This window comes from Zootoca vivipara, chromosome 6, assembly GCF_963506605.1.
Source record: "Zootoca vivipara chromosome 6, rZooViv1.1, whole genome shotgun sequence".
Taxonomy (NCBI): domain Eukaryota; kingdom Metazoa; phylum Chordata; class Lepidosauria; order Squamata; family Lacertidae; genus Zootoca; species Zootoca vivipara.
The window spans coordinates 92,819,959-92,837,327 of NC_083281.1; the positions used below are offsets into that span (position 1 = coordinate 92,819,959).

At 47.3% G+C, this 17,369-nt stretch overlaps 1 protein-coding gene across 1 annotated transcript; it reads right to left on the minus strand.

Moving 5' to 3' along the window:
* Positions 1-437: 437 nt before the first annotated feature.
* On the minus strand, positions 438-17,055 carry VAMP8 (vesicle associated membrane protein 8). Its single transcript, XM_035118652.2, has 3 exons — positions 16,890-17,055; positions 5,391-5,552; positions 438-1,825 (listed from the first exon to the last, which is right to left on the minus strand). Exons 1-3 carry the CDS (start codon positions 16,890-16,892, stop codon positions 1,682-1,684), a joined length of 309 nt encoding a protein of 102 aa, XP_034974543.1. The 5' UTR covers positions 16,893-17,055; the 3' UTR covers positions 438-1,681.
* Positions 17,056-17,369: the final 314 nt, after the last annotated feature.

Below are 17,369 nucleotides of genomic sequence, written 5' to 3' on the forward strand. Positions count from 1 at the left end.
CCCAATGAAGTGTTCTGCAGTAGACAAAAGCTAGCACACTATTTTGTAAAAATCTGTCATGTAATCAGTGCTTTTGGCACCTTAAAGACCAACTAAGTTTGTCATTGGTATGAGCTTTCGTGTGCATGCACACTTCTTCAGATACACTGAAACACTGTTTCAGATACACTGAAACTGTTTCAGTGTATCTGAAGAAGTGTGCATGCACACGAAAGCTCATACCAATGACAAACTTAGTTGGTATCTAAGGTGCTACTGGAACAAAAAAATTATTTCTTTTTCCCATGACTGTATATATACACACACACACAGAAAAATTACACACACACACACACACACACACACATTTTTTCTTACAGGCCTACACAGCTTCCTCTCCTTTTCTGTCAGACCCAAGGTCCATCCCACAGTGCTATGAAATGAGTCACAGAGGCAAGCTTCTAAACGAATTTCTGTATTAGCCAATTACTTATAAATACATTAATTACAGTGAGCAAATCTGTGTATGCAGGGAGAAACAACAAAAACAAAACCATCAGCTACAGTGGAGACCCTGCAAAGATCCAAGGAACTTGATCAGGAAAGGCAGAAGGCCTGGAGCAGAGGGCCAGGGCAGGCAGAGGAACAGGGGAAGAGAAGCTCCAGTGCACTGCCAGGCACACCCCAGGAGAAAAGCCTGCCTCAGAATCAAGGTCTAAGGCAGCCTTGGCCAACTGGGCATTCTTCAGATATTTTCGACTACAAACTCAGGCCCAGCAGTGATGGGAGTTGTAATCCAAAACACCTGGAGGGTACTTGATTGGCAAAGGCTGTCAAAATACACAACAGTGAATGAAGCAGAAACGTAGAGCACCTTTAAAAAACAAACAAACCTGCCTCATAGTTTTGGTTTTTTTAAAAAAAGCCACTTATGGACAAACGTCTCCTCTCCAAAGTGTTCACAGGAGACTTGGATGCCTAGACACCCTCTTCACAATGCCCATCCCCGCTTTTAAAGGGGAATGCAGACATTTCCCCACCCCAAACATTAATTACCAAGAAAACCTCTCTACAAGGAGCACCCCCATAGGATAGGGCTTCTGGGGCTCCCAAAACCCATTCTGGCCAACAGGGAACGCTGATCCCTTCCCCCAAGCAATGTTTGTCAACACTGTTGCCTAATTAAGATGGAAGTGACCCAACCAGGTCCCTAAAAGAGGTGGTGATCAAAGCTCTGCTTGGGAAGGAGTAGCTAAAGGCACTTTGGGAATCAGAACCCTCCAGGGAGCGGGAGAGATGAAGGGAATCTTAGCAGCTGCCAGGCACAGATAACAGGAATTGCATCGCAAACAGTTGTTGGCACCAGTATCTGCAGGCTGGAGTGGGGGGTCAGCAAGTCCCAGGTGAATTTGGAAACTTAGGAAGTGTGGAAAGGAAGCTCTTAAGGTCTGGTGTCAGAGATTCTTATGGCCCTGAGGCTAAAGAGATAAAGAGAGAAGGAGCTGCTGAGGAAGGAAATGGCAGTCTAGGGAGGGGAGAGAGTGTGTGTGTGTTCTGAAGGAGCAGTCAAGGACCCCTGATGGCTGTGCTCAGCCAAGGGCCTTGTGGTTCCATTGGTAATTTTGATGACTAAGAGAAGCAGTGGCAGACAGGAGCCAGGGTTGGAGTGAGCCGAGAAGATCCAATGCCAGGAGGAAGAAAGTTAGGTTGGGATGACACCCGTAGCAAAGAGGATGATCAAGAGCAGGATGATGGCCACAATAACGCAGATGATGATGATCATCTTGGCATTCTTCCACCAGTACTTGCGTGCCACCTTCTGTGAGGTTGTCTTGAAGTGTTCCGACTACAGTGGGGGGGGAGAGAGAGAGAGAGAGAGCTGTGAACACAGGAGGAGAGAGACACCCTCAGCCACACACCCCAACAAATATGGGATGGGAAAGGTCTTCTGCACAGCCCTCACAAATACGAACAAGAATTGAGAACATGAGAAGAGCCCTGCTAGATCAGGCCATGGCCCATCCTTTTCTCAAAGTGGCCAACTAGGTGCCTGTGGGAAACCTGCTAGCACAGGCATCCCCAAACTTCAGCCCTCCAGATGTTTTGGACTACAATTTCCATCATCCCTGACCACTGGTCCTGTTAGCTAGGGATCATGGGAGTTGTAGGCCAAAACATCTGGAGGGCCGCAGTTTGGGGATGCCTGCGCTAGCAGGACTCAACCACAACGGCAACACTCTCCAGGTGCCAGTTATAGCGCTATGAGAGAATTATATCATGTCACCTTTTCACTCAACTTAAAAGTCCCAAACACTGTGACCTTTTCCCCCAGGGGAGTAGCTCCATTCCCTAGATCAGTTGTTTGCAAGGCAACCAGAAGTGAACAAAGTATTCCAAATAATAATAATAATAATAATAATTTATTATTTATACCCCACCCATCTGGCCGGGTTCCCCCAGCCACTCTGGGCGGCTTCCAACAAAATATTAAAATACAGAAATCCATCAAACATTAAAAGCTTCCCTAAACAGGGCTGCCTTAAGATGCCTTCTAAAGGTCTGGTAATTGTTATTCTCTTTGACCTCTGGTGGGAGGGCATTCCACAGGGTGGGCGCCACTACCGAGATATGTATAACTGCATCAAGGTATCAGCATTTTTATTTTCAGTTCCTTTTCCTAAAGTTCCCTAGCATGGTACTGGGGTCCCAATATAGGTCAAAACCAGCAGTTAGGAATTTGGCACAGAAATGGACTGGCAGCCAGGCTATAATCATTGTGATGTGTTCAGAACGCCTTGTCCCAGTTATTAAACTGGCCACTTAGCTGTGGTTTCCAGTCATCAAAGGCAACCCAACATACAATGCCTGGCAGTAATCTATGTGCTGTTTGCATCTTCTGCAGCTCTATCAGGCCATCTACAGCAGCCATTCCATCAGGCTGCTGCAAGGGAGATGGAACTGCAGGGCCTCTTCCATCAGCTCTGCTTGGCTCTGCTCCAAATTCTTTTCATTCCTGCTGCTCAAGACCTCCAAAACTAAGGATTAGAGCTTGTTTTCCCCTCCCCTCAGCCTATTTCCTTTTGGGTTGTAAGCCTGAGGCAATCTTCTCATTTATATTTGTAAGCTGCTCTTGAGAGCACTTTTTGTGTGTGTGTGTGTGTGCAGAAAACTGGGATGAAAATGCCAATAAAATACTGTAATAATTAGCAAGTGTGCCTCTGTGTTGAAAGTGTCTCTGGAATTCTGTAAATACTTTATAGTTAATATTTTTATTTTACTGTTGTATTACCCATCCTGGGAGCATTTGTTGAAAGGCTGGATAATAAATTGAAATAAATAATAATAATAATGTCAGCTCATGGCACCCTGTTTCAATCAGGTACCCCCAATTAAAGCTGCTGAGCAGCTTTCCAGCCACCAAACCCAGGTGACAAATTCAAAAGTCAGCTAAGACCTTGCACATTCCTGTGCGCTAGTCTTAGGTGGTACAGCCAACTGCTCCGCCTCATTCCAGGAAACAGCTTACCGGTAGCAAGTTGTTAAATACCAAAGGTAGAATAAAGGGCAGAGGGTGGTTGGGGCCTTCCTGGGCTGTTCAGGAATTAATCAGCCACACTACGAACAGCTCCACCCTGTCCACTTATGCTCCTTAGACACAGGACCTCTGGTGTGCTGCCCGAAAGGAGCTGGGCCTTGCGCCTCACCCACCCTCTGCCTCAGCACCTATAGGCTGGTCACATGGCTAACGCAGATCAAATCGTCTCTAGAAATGACGTGCCAGATTCTGAATTTTGAGTCAGAGGAGATCTTGGTTTAGAAGAGCCCAAGTTGGCAATGATAAAAGGACAACCTGGATCAGCTGTGCACCATGGAGAAAACCTGCATGTTATTTACAGAGCAGTTGGGAAGAAAATGTGCTGGGTGCAAGTCCCTCTCTGTAGTGAGGAGGGATTTAAGACACTGTCCCAACAGGACAGGTGTGCTGGCTACTTGCATCACACTTGAAAGCCAAAGGAGCTAAACATTTCACCCGCTCTGAATTCTGAGCAGTGATTGAATTGAGGCTCTGTTATCCGTGGATAAGGAGAAGGAATTTTAATTTGCAGCAGAAACGCTGTTAAGGCAAAGAATGCCTCCGCTGGCTGTACAGTGGGCTATAAACATATGTCTGAATACACCTATAGAGTCAGAACATGCTTGCCACATGCGACATCCTTGAACTTGTGTGGAAAACACAGGATCGTACCAAGTCACATCTTATGGTTTTGATGGCACTATTGCCAGAGCCCCAGCAATGTTGAAAAAGCCCCCTGTTCTATCCGTGAGCAACTTCCCCTTCAAGCAGAAGCTCTCAAGCTCAGAGCAAGTTTGCTGAGGGCAGGGGGTCTGCGCCCACCAGATGCCCCCTTCCATCATCCTGAGGCAGCATGGCCAATGGTCAGGGATTATGGGAGCTGTAGCTCAGCAAAACTTAGACACCCACAGGTTCCCTGTCCTTAGGCCTAGGTCTGTGTTTCTAACTGGAAAACATCTTTCCTTCCAATGGAAACTTGCAAATGTGGCACAAGCAGAGATAACCAGATGTACAAATATAAGGTGGGGGACACCAGGCTGGCCATTAGTACATGTGAAAGGGATCTAGGGGTCTTAGAAGACCACAAGCCTAACGCGAGTCCGCCCAGGAATGGAAGAGTACCACTTTACTCTGCCTTGGTCAGATCTCACTTATGTCCCATTCTAGACAGTTTAAGAATTAAATTTATCAAGCTGAAACATGTGCAGAGGGGGTGACCAAGATGGTTAAGGGTCTAGAAACCAAACCTTATGAGGAACAGTTAAGAGAGTTGGGTATGTTTAGCCTGGGGAAGAGAACATTGAGAGATAATTGAATCATAACATTGTGGAGTTGGAAGGGACCAATAGTCCAACCCCCTAATAACCAGGAAGAACCATTTTCAAATATTTAAGGGGCTGTCCCATGGTAGATGGAGTGAGATTCTTTTCTGCTGGTGCAGAAGGAAGGACCCAGACTAGTGGACCCAAATTACAGGAAGGAGATTCTAACTAAACATTAGGAATAACTTTCTCATGGTAAGAGCTGCTTGACAGTGGAACGGACTCCCTCGGAAGGTGGTGGACTCTCCTTCATTGGTTTTGAAATGAAGATTGGATGGCCATCTGTGAGATTCTTTAACTGTGATTTCTGCATTGCAGGGGGTTGAACTAGATAACCCTTGGGATTCTAGGAACTACCATCACTTTCCCTAATGCCTGCTTGGGGGCTCTTCTCTTTTCTACTGAGTCACGAGGCAAGTCCCCCCCCCCCGCTCTTCAATGAAAAGAGCTTGGTGACCTCCCGTGAAAACCTCACCCTCTTCAACTCTGCTCAGAGCACAAGTCTCAGAGCCTACCGTCGCTTCCAGGTCCTCCGTCTTGTTGCGCAGGTGGTCCAGGTTCTCTCCCCTTGCCAGCATACGCTCCACGTTCTGCGTCATGATGTTCTTGACACCCTCCACCTCATTCTGGAGGTTCTTCACCTTGTCATTTGCCATCCCGGGGGCACTTCCACCCTCCTGGAGGGAAGAGAAGGAAGGAAGGAAGGGGGCTTAGGATGGCAGACCTGGGTGAGCCATGGACGTTGGCAACCGAAAGAAGGAAATCCAAATAGAGCCCCCAGCATCCCACACACCAACAAATAGGGGACGGGAAAGGTCTTCTGCACAATCCTCACCAAAAAATAATCAAGAATTAAGAACATAGGAAGAGCCTGCGGGAATAAGGTCATTGGCTCACCTAGGGCAGCACCAACCAGACGCACTTGAGAAACCCACAAGTAGGACCCGAGCACAAGAGCAACTCTCCCCTCCTGTGGCTTCTAGCAACAGGTACTCAGAAGTATTACTGTCTCCAACTGTGGATGCAGAGCACAGCCATCCCGGCTAGTACCCATCAATAGCCCTCTCCTCCATGAATTTGTCCAATTGTATTTTTAAGCCATCTAGGTTGGTAGCCATCACTGCCTCCATTGACAGACTGTACAAGGTTGATCCAGGGGGTTGTGAATGAAGGAGCTGCTGACTGCCTAGGCCCCTGATCAGAAAATACCTCTGTTCCACAACTGCTAATATCATAATGCCTTTATACATATCTATGGTGTGACTGCCCTTAGAATACTGTAAACAGCTCTGGTTGCCCCACCTCAAAAGGGACATTGTAGAATTGGGTGAGGTGAAGAAAGGGGCAACCAGATGATCAGGGCGCTGGAGCAAGTTTAACTACCCAAGGAGGAAAGGGAACAACATTTTAAGAGTTTTAGTTTAGGGCTTTTTTAAAAAAGTAAGGGGCAGGGGGACAGGACAGAATGACACGGTGGCTTGGGCGCCCGCAGACTCTGCGCTGCCCCAAACAGCCCCCCTGCCACCTCCCCCTCAGCTGTAGGGCGGCTGAGTGGGAGGAGGCAGGCAGACTCCTTGGAGGCCCCGCGGAGTGTCCTGACCCAGCTCGCTCCATCCCTGGGCACACGGCACGCGTGCCACCCCAGGTGCCCGATCAGCTTGCTCCGCCACTATCTTCAGGCCAAGCATCGTATTTCCTCGAGGGCAACTTTTTGCACCATACAGGTGCTGTGACATTAAGATTGTTAAAACCATAATGTATTTCTACATTAAAAGAACATAACAAAGAGCTGGGCTGCTGGATGAGGCCAAAGCCCCATCTGATCTAGCATCCTGTTTTCAGGTGGTCAATCAGATGCCCCAGTGGAAAGCCTGAAAGCAGGAACTAACTGGTTGCCACAGTGCTCTAGCCAGCGGCCAGTATTCAGAGGAACATTGCCTCTGAAAGTGGGAAGAACATAGCAATTGTGACTGGGAGCCATCACTAGCCTAATCCTCTTTGAAAGCCATCCAAGTTGCTGGCCATTACTGCACCTTGTGGGAGCAAATCCCATAGTTTAACTATGTGAAGAAGTACTTTATTATATATTAATTATGCTATGTACTATGTACAATTCATATTAATTAAAGCACAGGAGTAACTCTGCATTATTAGAAACCTCACTAAAATGCCAGGAGTGTTAGACAAGGCCAAACAGATAAACAATACTTGTCTCAAGCAAGAGAAACCATTCGTCATCCTTATTCACATAGATGTTGCAATCATGGTATCACCATATTCACTCAAGATTTCCACAGAGTTGTTTCCTCAGAAATTCTCAGAGTCAGATGACCAAGCTTGGGGATAAGAAAGCAAAGACAACCAAACTCCAGAAGTGGAGATTGCAGTCACCCAGTGATCCCATCACACCCTCAGGATTGTGGGTGCCCGCCATCATCACGAGGACGTGCGACATCACATTGATGTCACATGCACAATGCACAATGTCACATTGCGTTTTTGGTGGGGGGCTCCTCCTCCTGGCAGCCAGCAAGGCACCCTTTTCCGTGGGGAGGGGCTCAGACAGAGGTACCACTGTAACCATTTTAGGGAATTGAAGCTTATTACATTATTTAAGGCTCAATTTTTCTAACTGTAATTGATGTCTTCAATATACTTGTTGTGGGACTGAATCATCAGTGTCCTGCTTTTGGGCTGTATCCCACCAAGTTATAGTAGACCCACAGAACTTAATGGAGCTTAGTCATGTGCACTACTTTCAATAGGCCTACTCCGAGTACAGCTAACATTGGCTGAAACCATTTAGTACCAAGTCAGATAAAACAAATAAGGACAGATTCTATTTCAGATGTCATAGTCACTGGAATTTGATTTCCACATCTCACTGGCCTGAAGTCTTTTAAAAAGAGGTTGTACCTCCTGGTGGTAGGCAAGAATGCTTGGGGACAGCCAGGTTTTGTGGTGAATTCTATAGCAAAGAGCAACATCTCCAAAGCTTAGGGACAGCAAACCTCTGCTTCAATCAGCCATCTGCAACACATGAAACCACTCTGTATCTTCTGAAACCAATCCTGAAAACTAAAGACCAAAGAACTCCAGCTCATGGTCCTGACACATCTAAGGATGCTGGCAGGGAGAAGCTCCAACAGTGCTCCATCCTACCTGCCCCTGGCACCTGAGCCTGCTGCCAAGTCAGTGCTTCTGGAGAAGCTGCTGTGAAGAACCAGGAATGCTGTGCAGGAAGGCACCAGAGGTCTTGAGCAAGTCCCCAGCAGAAGTGACACATACCTTCCACTGAGAATGCAGAATATGCCAAGCATCCCCCAGAACCAGCAGAGCCACTCTGCAGTCAACAGCCTGGCATCATGAGCACAGCTTAGACCAGAAGGTCCGAGAAGGGTCTCCCTCTCAAAAGCGTGTGTGTGTGTGCGCGCACACACACACACAGAGGCTTCTCCAACCTGGGGCCCTCTAGATGTTTTGGACTGTTGTTTCCTTCATCCCCAGCACCAGAGTTGCTTTAGTGGGGAATAATAGAATCACAGAGTTGGAAGGGACCCCCTAAGGTCATCTAGTCGAACCCCCTGCAGTGCAGGAATCCAGCTAAAGCATCCATGACAGATGGCTATCCAACCTCTGCTTAAAAACCTCCAAGGAAGGAGAGTCCACAGCCTTCCGAGGCAGACCGTTCCACTGCCAAACAGCTCTTACTGTCAGGAAGTTTTTTCTGAATGTTTAGTTGGAATCTCCTTTCTTGTAACTTGAAGCTATTGGTTTGAGTCCTGCCCTCCAGAGCAGGAGAAAACAAGCATGCTACCCCTTCCATGTGACAATCCTTAAGATATTTGAAGATGGCTATCATATTTCCTCTCAGTCTCCTTTTTTCCAGGCTAAACATACCCAGCTCCTTCAAGAGGTCCTCATAAGGCTTAGTTTCCAGACCCTTGATCATATTGGTTGCCCTCCTCTGCACACGTTCCAGCTTGTCAACATCCTTCTTAAATTGTGCCTGACTTGATTTAAAAATTTCTTGATATTTTGGTTGTTATTTTTGGAAAATGAATGTTATTTAAAAAAAACCCTTCTTAAATTGTGGTGCCTAGAATTGAACACAGTATTCCAGATGTGGTCTGACCCAGGCAGAATACAGTGGTGCTATTATTTCCCTTGATCTGGACACTAGACTTCTGTTGATGCAGCCTAGAATAACGTTAGCTTTTTTGCTCCTGCATCACACTGTTGACTCAAGTTAAGCTTGTGATCCACCAAGACCCCTAGATCCTTTTCACATGTACTGCTAGTAAGCCAGGTGTCCCTCATCCTATATTTGTGAACCTGGTTCTTGCTGCCAAAGTGCAGAAACTTACATTTGTCCCTACTGAAATTCATTTTGTTAGCTAGTTCTCCAATCTGTTAAGGTAGTTTTGAATTCTGTCTCTGTCTTCTGCGACATTAGCTACCCCTCCCAGTTTGGTATCATCTGCAAATTTGATGAGCATCCCCTCAATTCCTTCATCCAAGTCATTTATAAAGATGTTGAACATCAACGGGCACAGTACAGCACCCTGCGGCAGCCCACTTGTCACTTTTTTCCAGGATGACGAGAAACCATTAATGATTCCTCTTTAGGTTCGGTCAGCCAGCCAGCCACAAATCCACCTACCGTAACAGTTTCCTTGCTCAACCCACATTTTAGCAGCTCCTCGCAAAAATATCGAGGGGGACTTTGTCAAAAGCCTTACTGAAATCAAGATACACTATGTCCACAGCATTTCCCTGATCCACAAAGTTTGTAATTCCATCAAAAAAAAAATCAGATTGGTCTGGCATGACTTATTTCTGAGAAACCCATGCTGGGTCTTAGTAATCAAAGCATCATTTTCTAAATGATCATAGACATAGACCAACTGTTGAATTATCTGTTCCAGGATCTTCCCTGGTATCAGTGTCAAGATCACCGGTCTATAGTTACCCGGGTCTTCCTTTTTCCCCCTTTTGAAGATGGGGATAACCTTTGCCTGCCTCCAGTCTGTAGGGACCTCACCCGTTCTCCAAGAATTCTCAAAGATCATAGACAAGGGCTCTGAAATTACGTCTGCAAGCTCCTTTAATACCCTTGGATGCAGCTCGTCGGGCCCTGGAGATTTGAACTCATTTAAAGTAGCTCAGAGTTCCCTTTCTACCTCTTTTTCTTTCTTGGGCTGCAGCTCCCTCCTTACATCATTTATTCCAGGGGTAGGCAACCTAAGGCCCCTTCTCAATCCAGCCCACGGAAAGTCCAGGAATCAGCGTGTTTTTACATGAGAATGTGTCCTTTTTCAAAATATAGTCCAGCCCACCACATGGTCTGAGGGATGGTGGACCGGCCCACGGTTGAAAAAGGTTGCTGACCCCTGATTTATTCCATTATCACCAGTTTGGGCATCACTTTCCTTTTGGGTGAAAACAGGCAAAGTAGGTGTTGAGTAGTTCCGCCTTTTCTCTGTGCCCAATAGCATTTCTCTGTGTTCCCCAGGGAGAGGACCTACCACATGCTTGTTCTTCCTCTTGCTTCGGACATAGCCAAAGAAACCTTTATTATTATTTTTAACCTCTCTGGCAAGCCTGAGCTCATTCTGAACTTTAGCCAGCCTTATTTCCCTCCTGCAATTATTGGCTACTCGTGTATACTCCTCCTTTGGGATTTCCCCTTTCTTCCATTTCTTATACATGCCCTTCTTAACTCCCAGCTCATCTGTAAGTTCCTTAGATGCCTCCCGCTTTTCTTGTTGGTATTGTCTGCATTTGGGCCTTTTAGAAACTCCCATCCTTCTTGAACTCCCTTCTCTTTGAGTATTTCTTACTGTGGGATCACACCCAGTAGCTCCTTCAGCTTTTTGAAATTGCCCGTTTTAAAGTCCAGAGTGTGTCTCCGACCACACTCAGTTTTCCCTTTTTTCCTGAAACCCAGGAGAACACGATCACTTCCTTCCCAGTTTCTGAGTACTTCCACTTCATTGATCAGTTGCTCTCTCCTGGTGATGACCAGGTCCAAGATAGATGACCCCCTTGTTTGTTCTTCCACCTTCTGGCAAATGAAATTGTCAGTGATGCAATGGAGGAATTTGCCCCAACAGATATCAGGGAAGTTGAAGTCCCCCATGATTACTCTATCTCTCCCTTTTGAATGTTTGGTAATCTGCTCTAAGTAAGGCATCATCCAAGTCTTCAGTCTGGCTTGGTGGTCTATAGCAGACACACACAGTAAGGTCACTGTTGTTTCTCTCTCCTACCATTTTTACCCATATAAATCTCAATCTGCTTTTCATGTTCCAGGTCATGGATTTCTTCAGAAGTGTACACATCCGTTATATACAGTGCTACTCCATCTCCTTTCTTGTTTGGCTTATTCCTTTTGAACAGGTTATATCCCTCAATTCCTACATTCTAGTCATGAGTCTCATCCCACCAGGTTTTAGCAATGCCTACCAGGTCGTATTTGCCATCCTGTATTAAAAGCTCCAATTCATCTTGTTTGTTTCCCATACTCTGTGCATTTGGGCAAGAGGCTTTAACCTCTGAAGCCCAACAATGCTGGTGCAGCCAAGAGTGTCGCCCCTGGGCTTCTAACAACAGCACTGGGAGAGCAGTCTTCTTCCCTGCCGCCCAGCTAATCACTGGGCATCTTTCCTGTTATAAGCGTCAAGCTGACCAGTCGGTAGTTGCCTGGTCCTCTTCTTTTATCGCTTTTGAAGATGGGGACAACATCTGCCCATCTCCAGTCCACAGGGACCTCACTTGTTCTCCACAAATTCTCAATGACTATAGACAGAGGCTCTGAGATTACATCTGCAGTTACGGCACTTTAGTAACCTTGGATGCAGCTCAATAGAGATTTGATTTGAATTAATTTAAAGTAGCTAGGACGGTGTTCCTTTACCACCTCTTCCTATCTTGGGCTGCAGCTACCACTCTGCATCATTTATTACAGCGTTTCTCAACCACTGTTCCGTGGCACACTAGTGTGCCGCGAGACGCTGGCTGGTGTGCCGCGATGTGCGGCAACGAGAAGGGCGATTTGCATTGTCACGTGCCTGGCGGCCGCCAATATTCATCACTAACCCGCCGGAAAGCAATATTTCTCCTCCTCTTTCCCAAAGCTCAATGCAAACGAGCCTGGCGGCCGCCAATACACAACACTAACCCGCTGGAAAGCAATATTTGGCAAGTGTTTCTTACAGTCATAATTATAATATAGGGCGGCACAGAGTTAAATTTTTTAACTTTTTTAATGGTGGTGTGCCTCGTGATTTTTTTCACGGAACAAGTGTGCCGCGGGCCAAAAAAGGTTGAGAAACACTGATTTATTATATCACCACCTGGTTGTACGCAGCATTCTTTTTGAGTGAAGACAGAGGCAAAGCAGGTGCTGAGCAGTTTTGGCTTCTGCCACCCAGCAGCATTTCTGTTTTGTTTACACACAGAGGACCTACTACTTGCTTCTTCCTCTTGTTTTAAACATAGATGTGGAAGAAACATTTTTATTATTTTTGACCTCACTTGCAAGGCTAAGTTCATGCCAAGCTTTAGCCTATGTGACATGAAAGTGTTGGCTAACCTAAAAACATTTTTACTGGCAGGCAATGTATCACTCCTCAAAAAAATTAGTAAGGGAGCAAAGGGATTTTCCCTATCTCTGGTGGGAATGCCCACAGGCTGCTGTATTCTCAAATGAAATCTATCAGGAGATATAAAAAATTATTAAAACACATATTAAAAGTTATCCTCTGTTATCCTTACTAAATATGTGGAAATATACCATGAAGACATTTTGCCAAAAGGAAATTTTGACATGGATGCTGTCAGCTGTCAGGATCTTCACAGCACAACAGTGGAAATGACTAGTTACAGGTCTCTAAAGGGCTGGAAGATTCCAGTGATTTCTAATCAGTATGGTGGGATTTTATTTTATATAGTTTAGCTTCAGATTCACAGAGAAATAGGGATGCCATGATTTTAGATTAGATGTTAGGGGTGCTTAACTTCCTCCCTGCACATGCCAGGCCTCTTCTGTGACACACTTCCAGTTCCAGAGGTTGGAAGGGTGATCTCACCTCCAAGTTGCCATAATGGCAGTTTGTGGGTCTGGGGGGTGGGGTGTCTTCTCTTCCCATGCCCCAAGGTATGTGCCTTAGATGCACATACCGCTTATATGCCTTGAAATGTTTTTCTTCTCTCACTGCCCCAAAGAGGCTCCAAGCACCAAACCCTTTGACTCGGGGCTCCTTTCCCCCACACGGATGTCCAACCCACAACTGTGATTTCCCCCCCTTCTTACTAGAAAATTGTGTACTCCCAAATGCATTTGCAAAAAGGATTGATTCCCTTTGTTTTAGGGCTTTGTAACCAGAACTCCATAAGCAAGCTCTAATACTTTAATTTGGCTGCTAAGGAACAAAGGACTATTGGGTTTAATTCTCTCACAGTCGTATTCTTAACTTTGTAAACCATACCTACCGTAGGTTTTCTCGTTCCCACAATTTTTACACTCCTGCAGGGCTGGTTCAAAGCCTTGGCTTCAGGCATTATAGACTCTGGGCAGCTCCAGATGCACTTTCCCATTTGCATTCATAATTCTTTGTGTTCACAATGTTATCAGGGCAGTTATAAGCAGTCCCACTTTCAATACAGTTTGAGCCTACCAACAGTTTCAGGGTGGACACACTGCTTCATCTCTGGTCAGTGCATGTCCTGTCCCTTCCTGCTGAAATCCTTTAACTCCTCATTCCACAAATGTTCTGGTTTACTTTTTTCTCTCTCACCTTTGTTGGACTATAGTGCAAGAGGATACCTCCTAACAGCAATAAGACAATAACACTGGGGAAGCGGAACCATGTGTGCATGGTTCAGGATAAATGCACCACTAATGCACAATGATTGTGTCAATGGCATGTTATGGTACACCCCCCAAACAAACAAAATAATCTGGAGGGGCCCTCTGTGCTCAGCTGGCATTCTACTTATAACTGCCAGAGTCTGAAAGGAGGTCAATTTTTACAGAACTACAAATACAAGCAAGCAATAATAGAAATTCAGTAATATATTCAGCTTAATTAGGGCATAGGGAATCTAATTTTGAATGTGCAATTAATTGTTTTGAATTTTATTATGTTATTATGGGGTCATGGGTTGTGCAAGCCTCTATTCTGAATAATTATTTTTTTGTGATGTGTAGCAGGCAAATTTGGAGTAGAATCCCTAAGACGGTTGGATTGCACCTCATATGCCTCCTTCTAGAAACTCCTGCAGTCAAGCTGGTGCCAAATGTCTTACTCTGTTTTCCTTAGGACCACATCAGTGAGGCCAAGACAGGGGTCTTGTCTGGACAGCCTAGGACCTCCATACACATTTCCCAGGTCTGCACCCCAGAGAAGTCACTTCAGTGCTGCTAATACAGCAGAAACAACATGGGAGGCAGCAGTTATGGGTTACCAGTCACTATAGCCACAGCAGGCGCTGCCATTCTCTAACGGTTTGACTCTAGAGACAGATGGATGCCAACCACAGGGGTAAGGGGCACTGGGGGTGAGTTTATGGAGCCAAAGGGGCTGTGGCCGGAAAAGTTTTAGATCCACTGATCTAAACGGTGTACAAGGAAGACCCTAGAGGGCTGAGAAGTGGCTTTCCTGGACAGCCAGCATTTCAAAATCCAACATTCCACAGAACAAAGAAGCTGGGCTTTTCCTTGAACATTCTTTTGACAGCTCTGACATCAAAACTGCCAGGGCTGGAATTAATAGCTGCCTTATCTTCAGACCTATTCCTGGAAGCTGTTTGCTAGGAAATGCAAAGCGGGAGTCCGAAAGTCTGGACCAGGGCAGGTCTGCTATACCCTGTGCTTGCTTCTCTAAGCAATGAAAATACCGCCACCATTTACAGTCACCCTGAGGCAGCTAAGTGCACCCTCAGTGCAAGACCCAGCACAGTTCAAAACCCAGTGCAGTCCTGGGCTCACACCCAAGTCATGGAAGAGGCACTCACTCTCTGCTATCACTCACTTTTGCACAAGGAACCCACTGACTTCACACAGCTGTTGTGATGACAATCAATAATAAAGCCCATAAAAGCTATTTCCATGTAGAAAAACTGCTACACGGCTAATGAGTAACCAGTGCAGGTCAAGAGTAATGAGAAGCTGGAATTGAACATGGCAGCCACTCCCAACATGATGCTCTGCAGATGTTTTGGACTACAAGTCCCATCATCAAACTTGGGTGGAGGTGATAGGAAATGTAGTCTAGAAAGAGATTCTGGACTCATTCACACTTACCTTTTGCCCCACTCTTTCCAGGCACAGGTCTGTACTTAAATGCTCCGTGTCAGAATGTTTTCTCTCTCTCTTTTTTTTTTTTTGCCCCAGTGAAATCTTGCTCTTTAGCACTCAATCAGAGCAAACGTCAATTCAGGTTTTCTACAGATTGCCATTTGCTCCAAGCAAGCTTTAAGAGTGGGTTTTTCTGGTGAAAGCTCTGGGGCGCAAAAAAAGGGGGGGTGCTCAGACACAGAGCTTTAAAATCCAGACCTAGCCTGGAGGAAAGGTAAGTGTGAATAAATGCTCACACTAAAGGCCTATATTTAAACTGCATGACTTCCCCCAGATAATTCTGGGAGCTGTGGTTTGTAAAGGGTGCTGGAAATGGCAGCTCTGTGAGGAGGAAACTACAATTCCCAGGATTCTCTGGGAGGGAGTCATGTGCTTTAAATGTTGATTAAATATGCTGTAATTGTACAGCATGGATTTGACTTCAGACACCTGAACGGCTTATGACTCAAGAATGCTGGACTGGTGTATGAAGAATCCAAAGGACAAAAGAACAGCATACGGTAATAAAGTTTCAGTGATGAGATTAACAGTTAGGAGAAATATCCCAGCAGTGAGAAATGACTCCTGGTGGGATGGGCTCTGGACTCAGAGGTTTCTGAGCATGGATACAGCAGCGATGGGCTCCTGGCATTGGCGGGGGTAGGACTGGATGACATTTGGGGCACCTTGGGGGCAAGATCTCAGTGCCCCCCCCAAGTGCTAAACTTCAGCCAGGGGTGACAACTTGAATAAAAAAGCGGGCAGGTAAGCCCTGCCCCGCATAATTGATCATATGACACAGTGCACTATTTGAAGGCAATGCTCATCAACTTTGGGCTGCGCTGGTCCCTCAAATATTTTATTGGAATGTCGAAGACCCCACAACCCCTAGGAGTTGGCTCCTATATGGCTGCAGCGGTTCAAGTGTTGGCTCGGGACCAAGGCAGCCGGGGTTGAGATCCCCGCTCAGCCACGGGCCAGTTCTATCTCTCCCAGCTTAACCTGCCTCGCAGGGTTTTTGGGAAGATAAAAAGCGGGCCAGGACTCGGGGAGGGCCATAGGCTGCCTCGCAACCCCTGCCGCGTAAAGCCTCGAATTGCTGCTCGAGCTTGCAAAACTGCCACTTGTTGGTTTCTAGAGGGCGTCTGTAAAGGCCGGAAAGGTTTCGATCAGGAAGCCCGGAAAGAGGAGCCCAACTCGCCCGAGCAGCCCAGACGAGGAGGGGAAGAACGCCAAGCCCCGCAAAAGAGATTTCCCGCGGGGGCCGGAGCCTCGTCCCGCTGCCTCCGAAACGCCGTCGCCACCACTCCTGCCCAGCGCCCCTGCGCCCCCCTCGACGCCGGCCGAGCCCGAGGGCGGAAGGAAGGCGCGCAAGAGCCGGGTGAATCCCGAGCGCGCGCCAGAGGGGGAGACGGCGCTGGGGTGCCCTCTGCCCAGCCTGGGACCCCCACCCTCGTCAAGGAACGCGGCACCGGCCTCGAAAGGAAGCCCCTGCCCTCCCCTGGACTGCAGCCCCCGGGCCCCCTTGCGCCCTAGAGAGCCGCCAAGCGGCCGCTCCGCGTCCCCGGCCGAGCCACGTCGAGGCGCGGCGCAGGCCACGCCGGACGGGGCGGCGAGAAGGCAGCAAACTCGGCGGGGCTGGCCGAGCAGCCTCGCCGCTGGGAAAGCTCACCATGAGCCCGTCGAGTGGGTTCCCAAGCAGGCGCTTCCCGGTCCTCGGCGAGCTCCCCAAAACTTCCTGCTTCTCTCTCGCTCCCCGCCGGCTGCCGCCCCTTCCTGTCCGCCTACCTTCTGGTCTCAGGTGGCCCTGGGCGGGTCCTTTCCTCCGTCTCCTGCTGCTGTCGACGCCGTCGCTCCTCCTCTTTCCGAGAGAGCGGCTGTTGCTGCTGCTGCTTTGTGTTTCCTTTACGAGGCTCGAAGCACAGCGGAGGCTAATGTCTTCAAGAAATATGGTTTATTAACAGGGATGGGCATTGGCGTTGCTGTCCCCCTGCCCCCCCTAAATCAATAAAATCAGTAAAAAATACATAGCAAACGCAGGTTCTCCCCCCCCCCCCCAACAAAAGGCCTGCCCCTGCAACAAAAATCTTGGCTACAACCATGTAGGTTGGTAAGGTTCACCCCCGCCATGGGTGTAGGCCCTGGGGCGCAT

What these genes read in the sequence shown, in the direction of transcription:
- VAMP8 (XM_035118652.2), bottom strand. An exon ending in CGGAGGACCTGGAAGCGACG is followed by an intron (nt 1,826 to 5,390) that starts GTAGGCTCTGAG and finishes CCCCCACTGTAG; the next exon opens with TCGGAACACTTCAAGACAAC.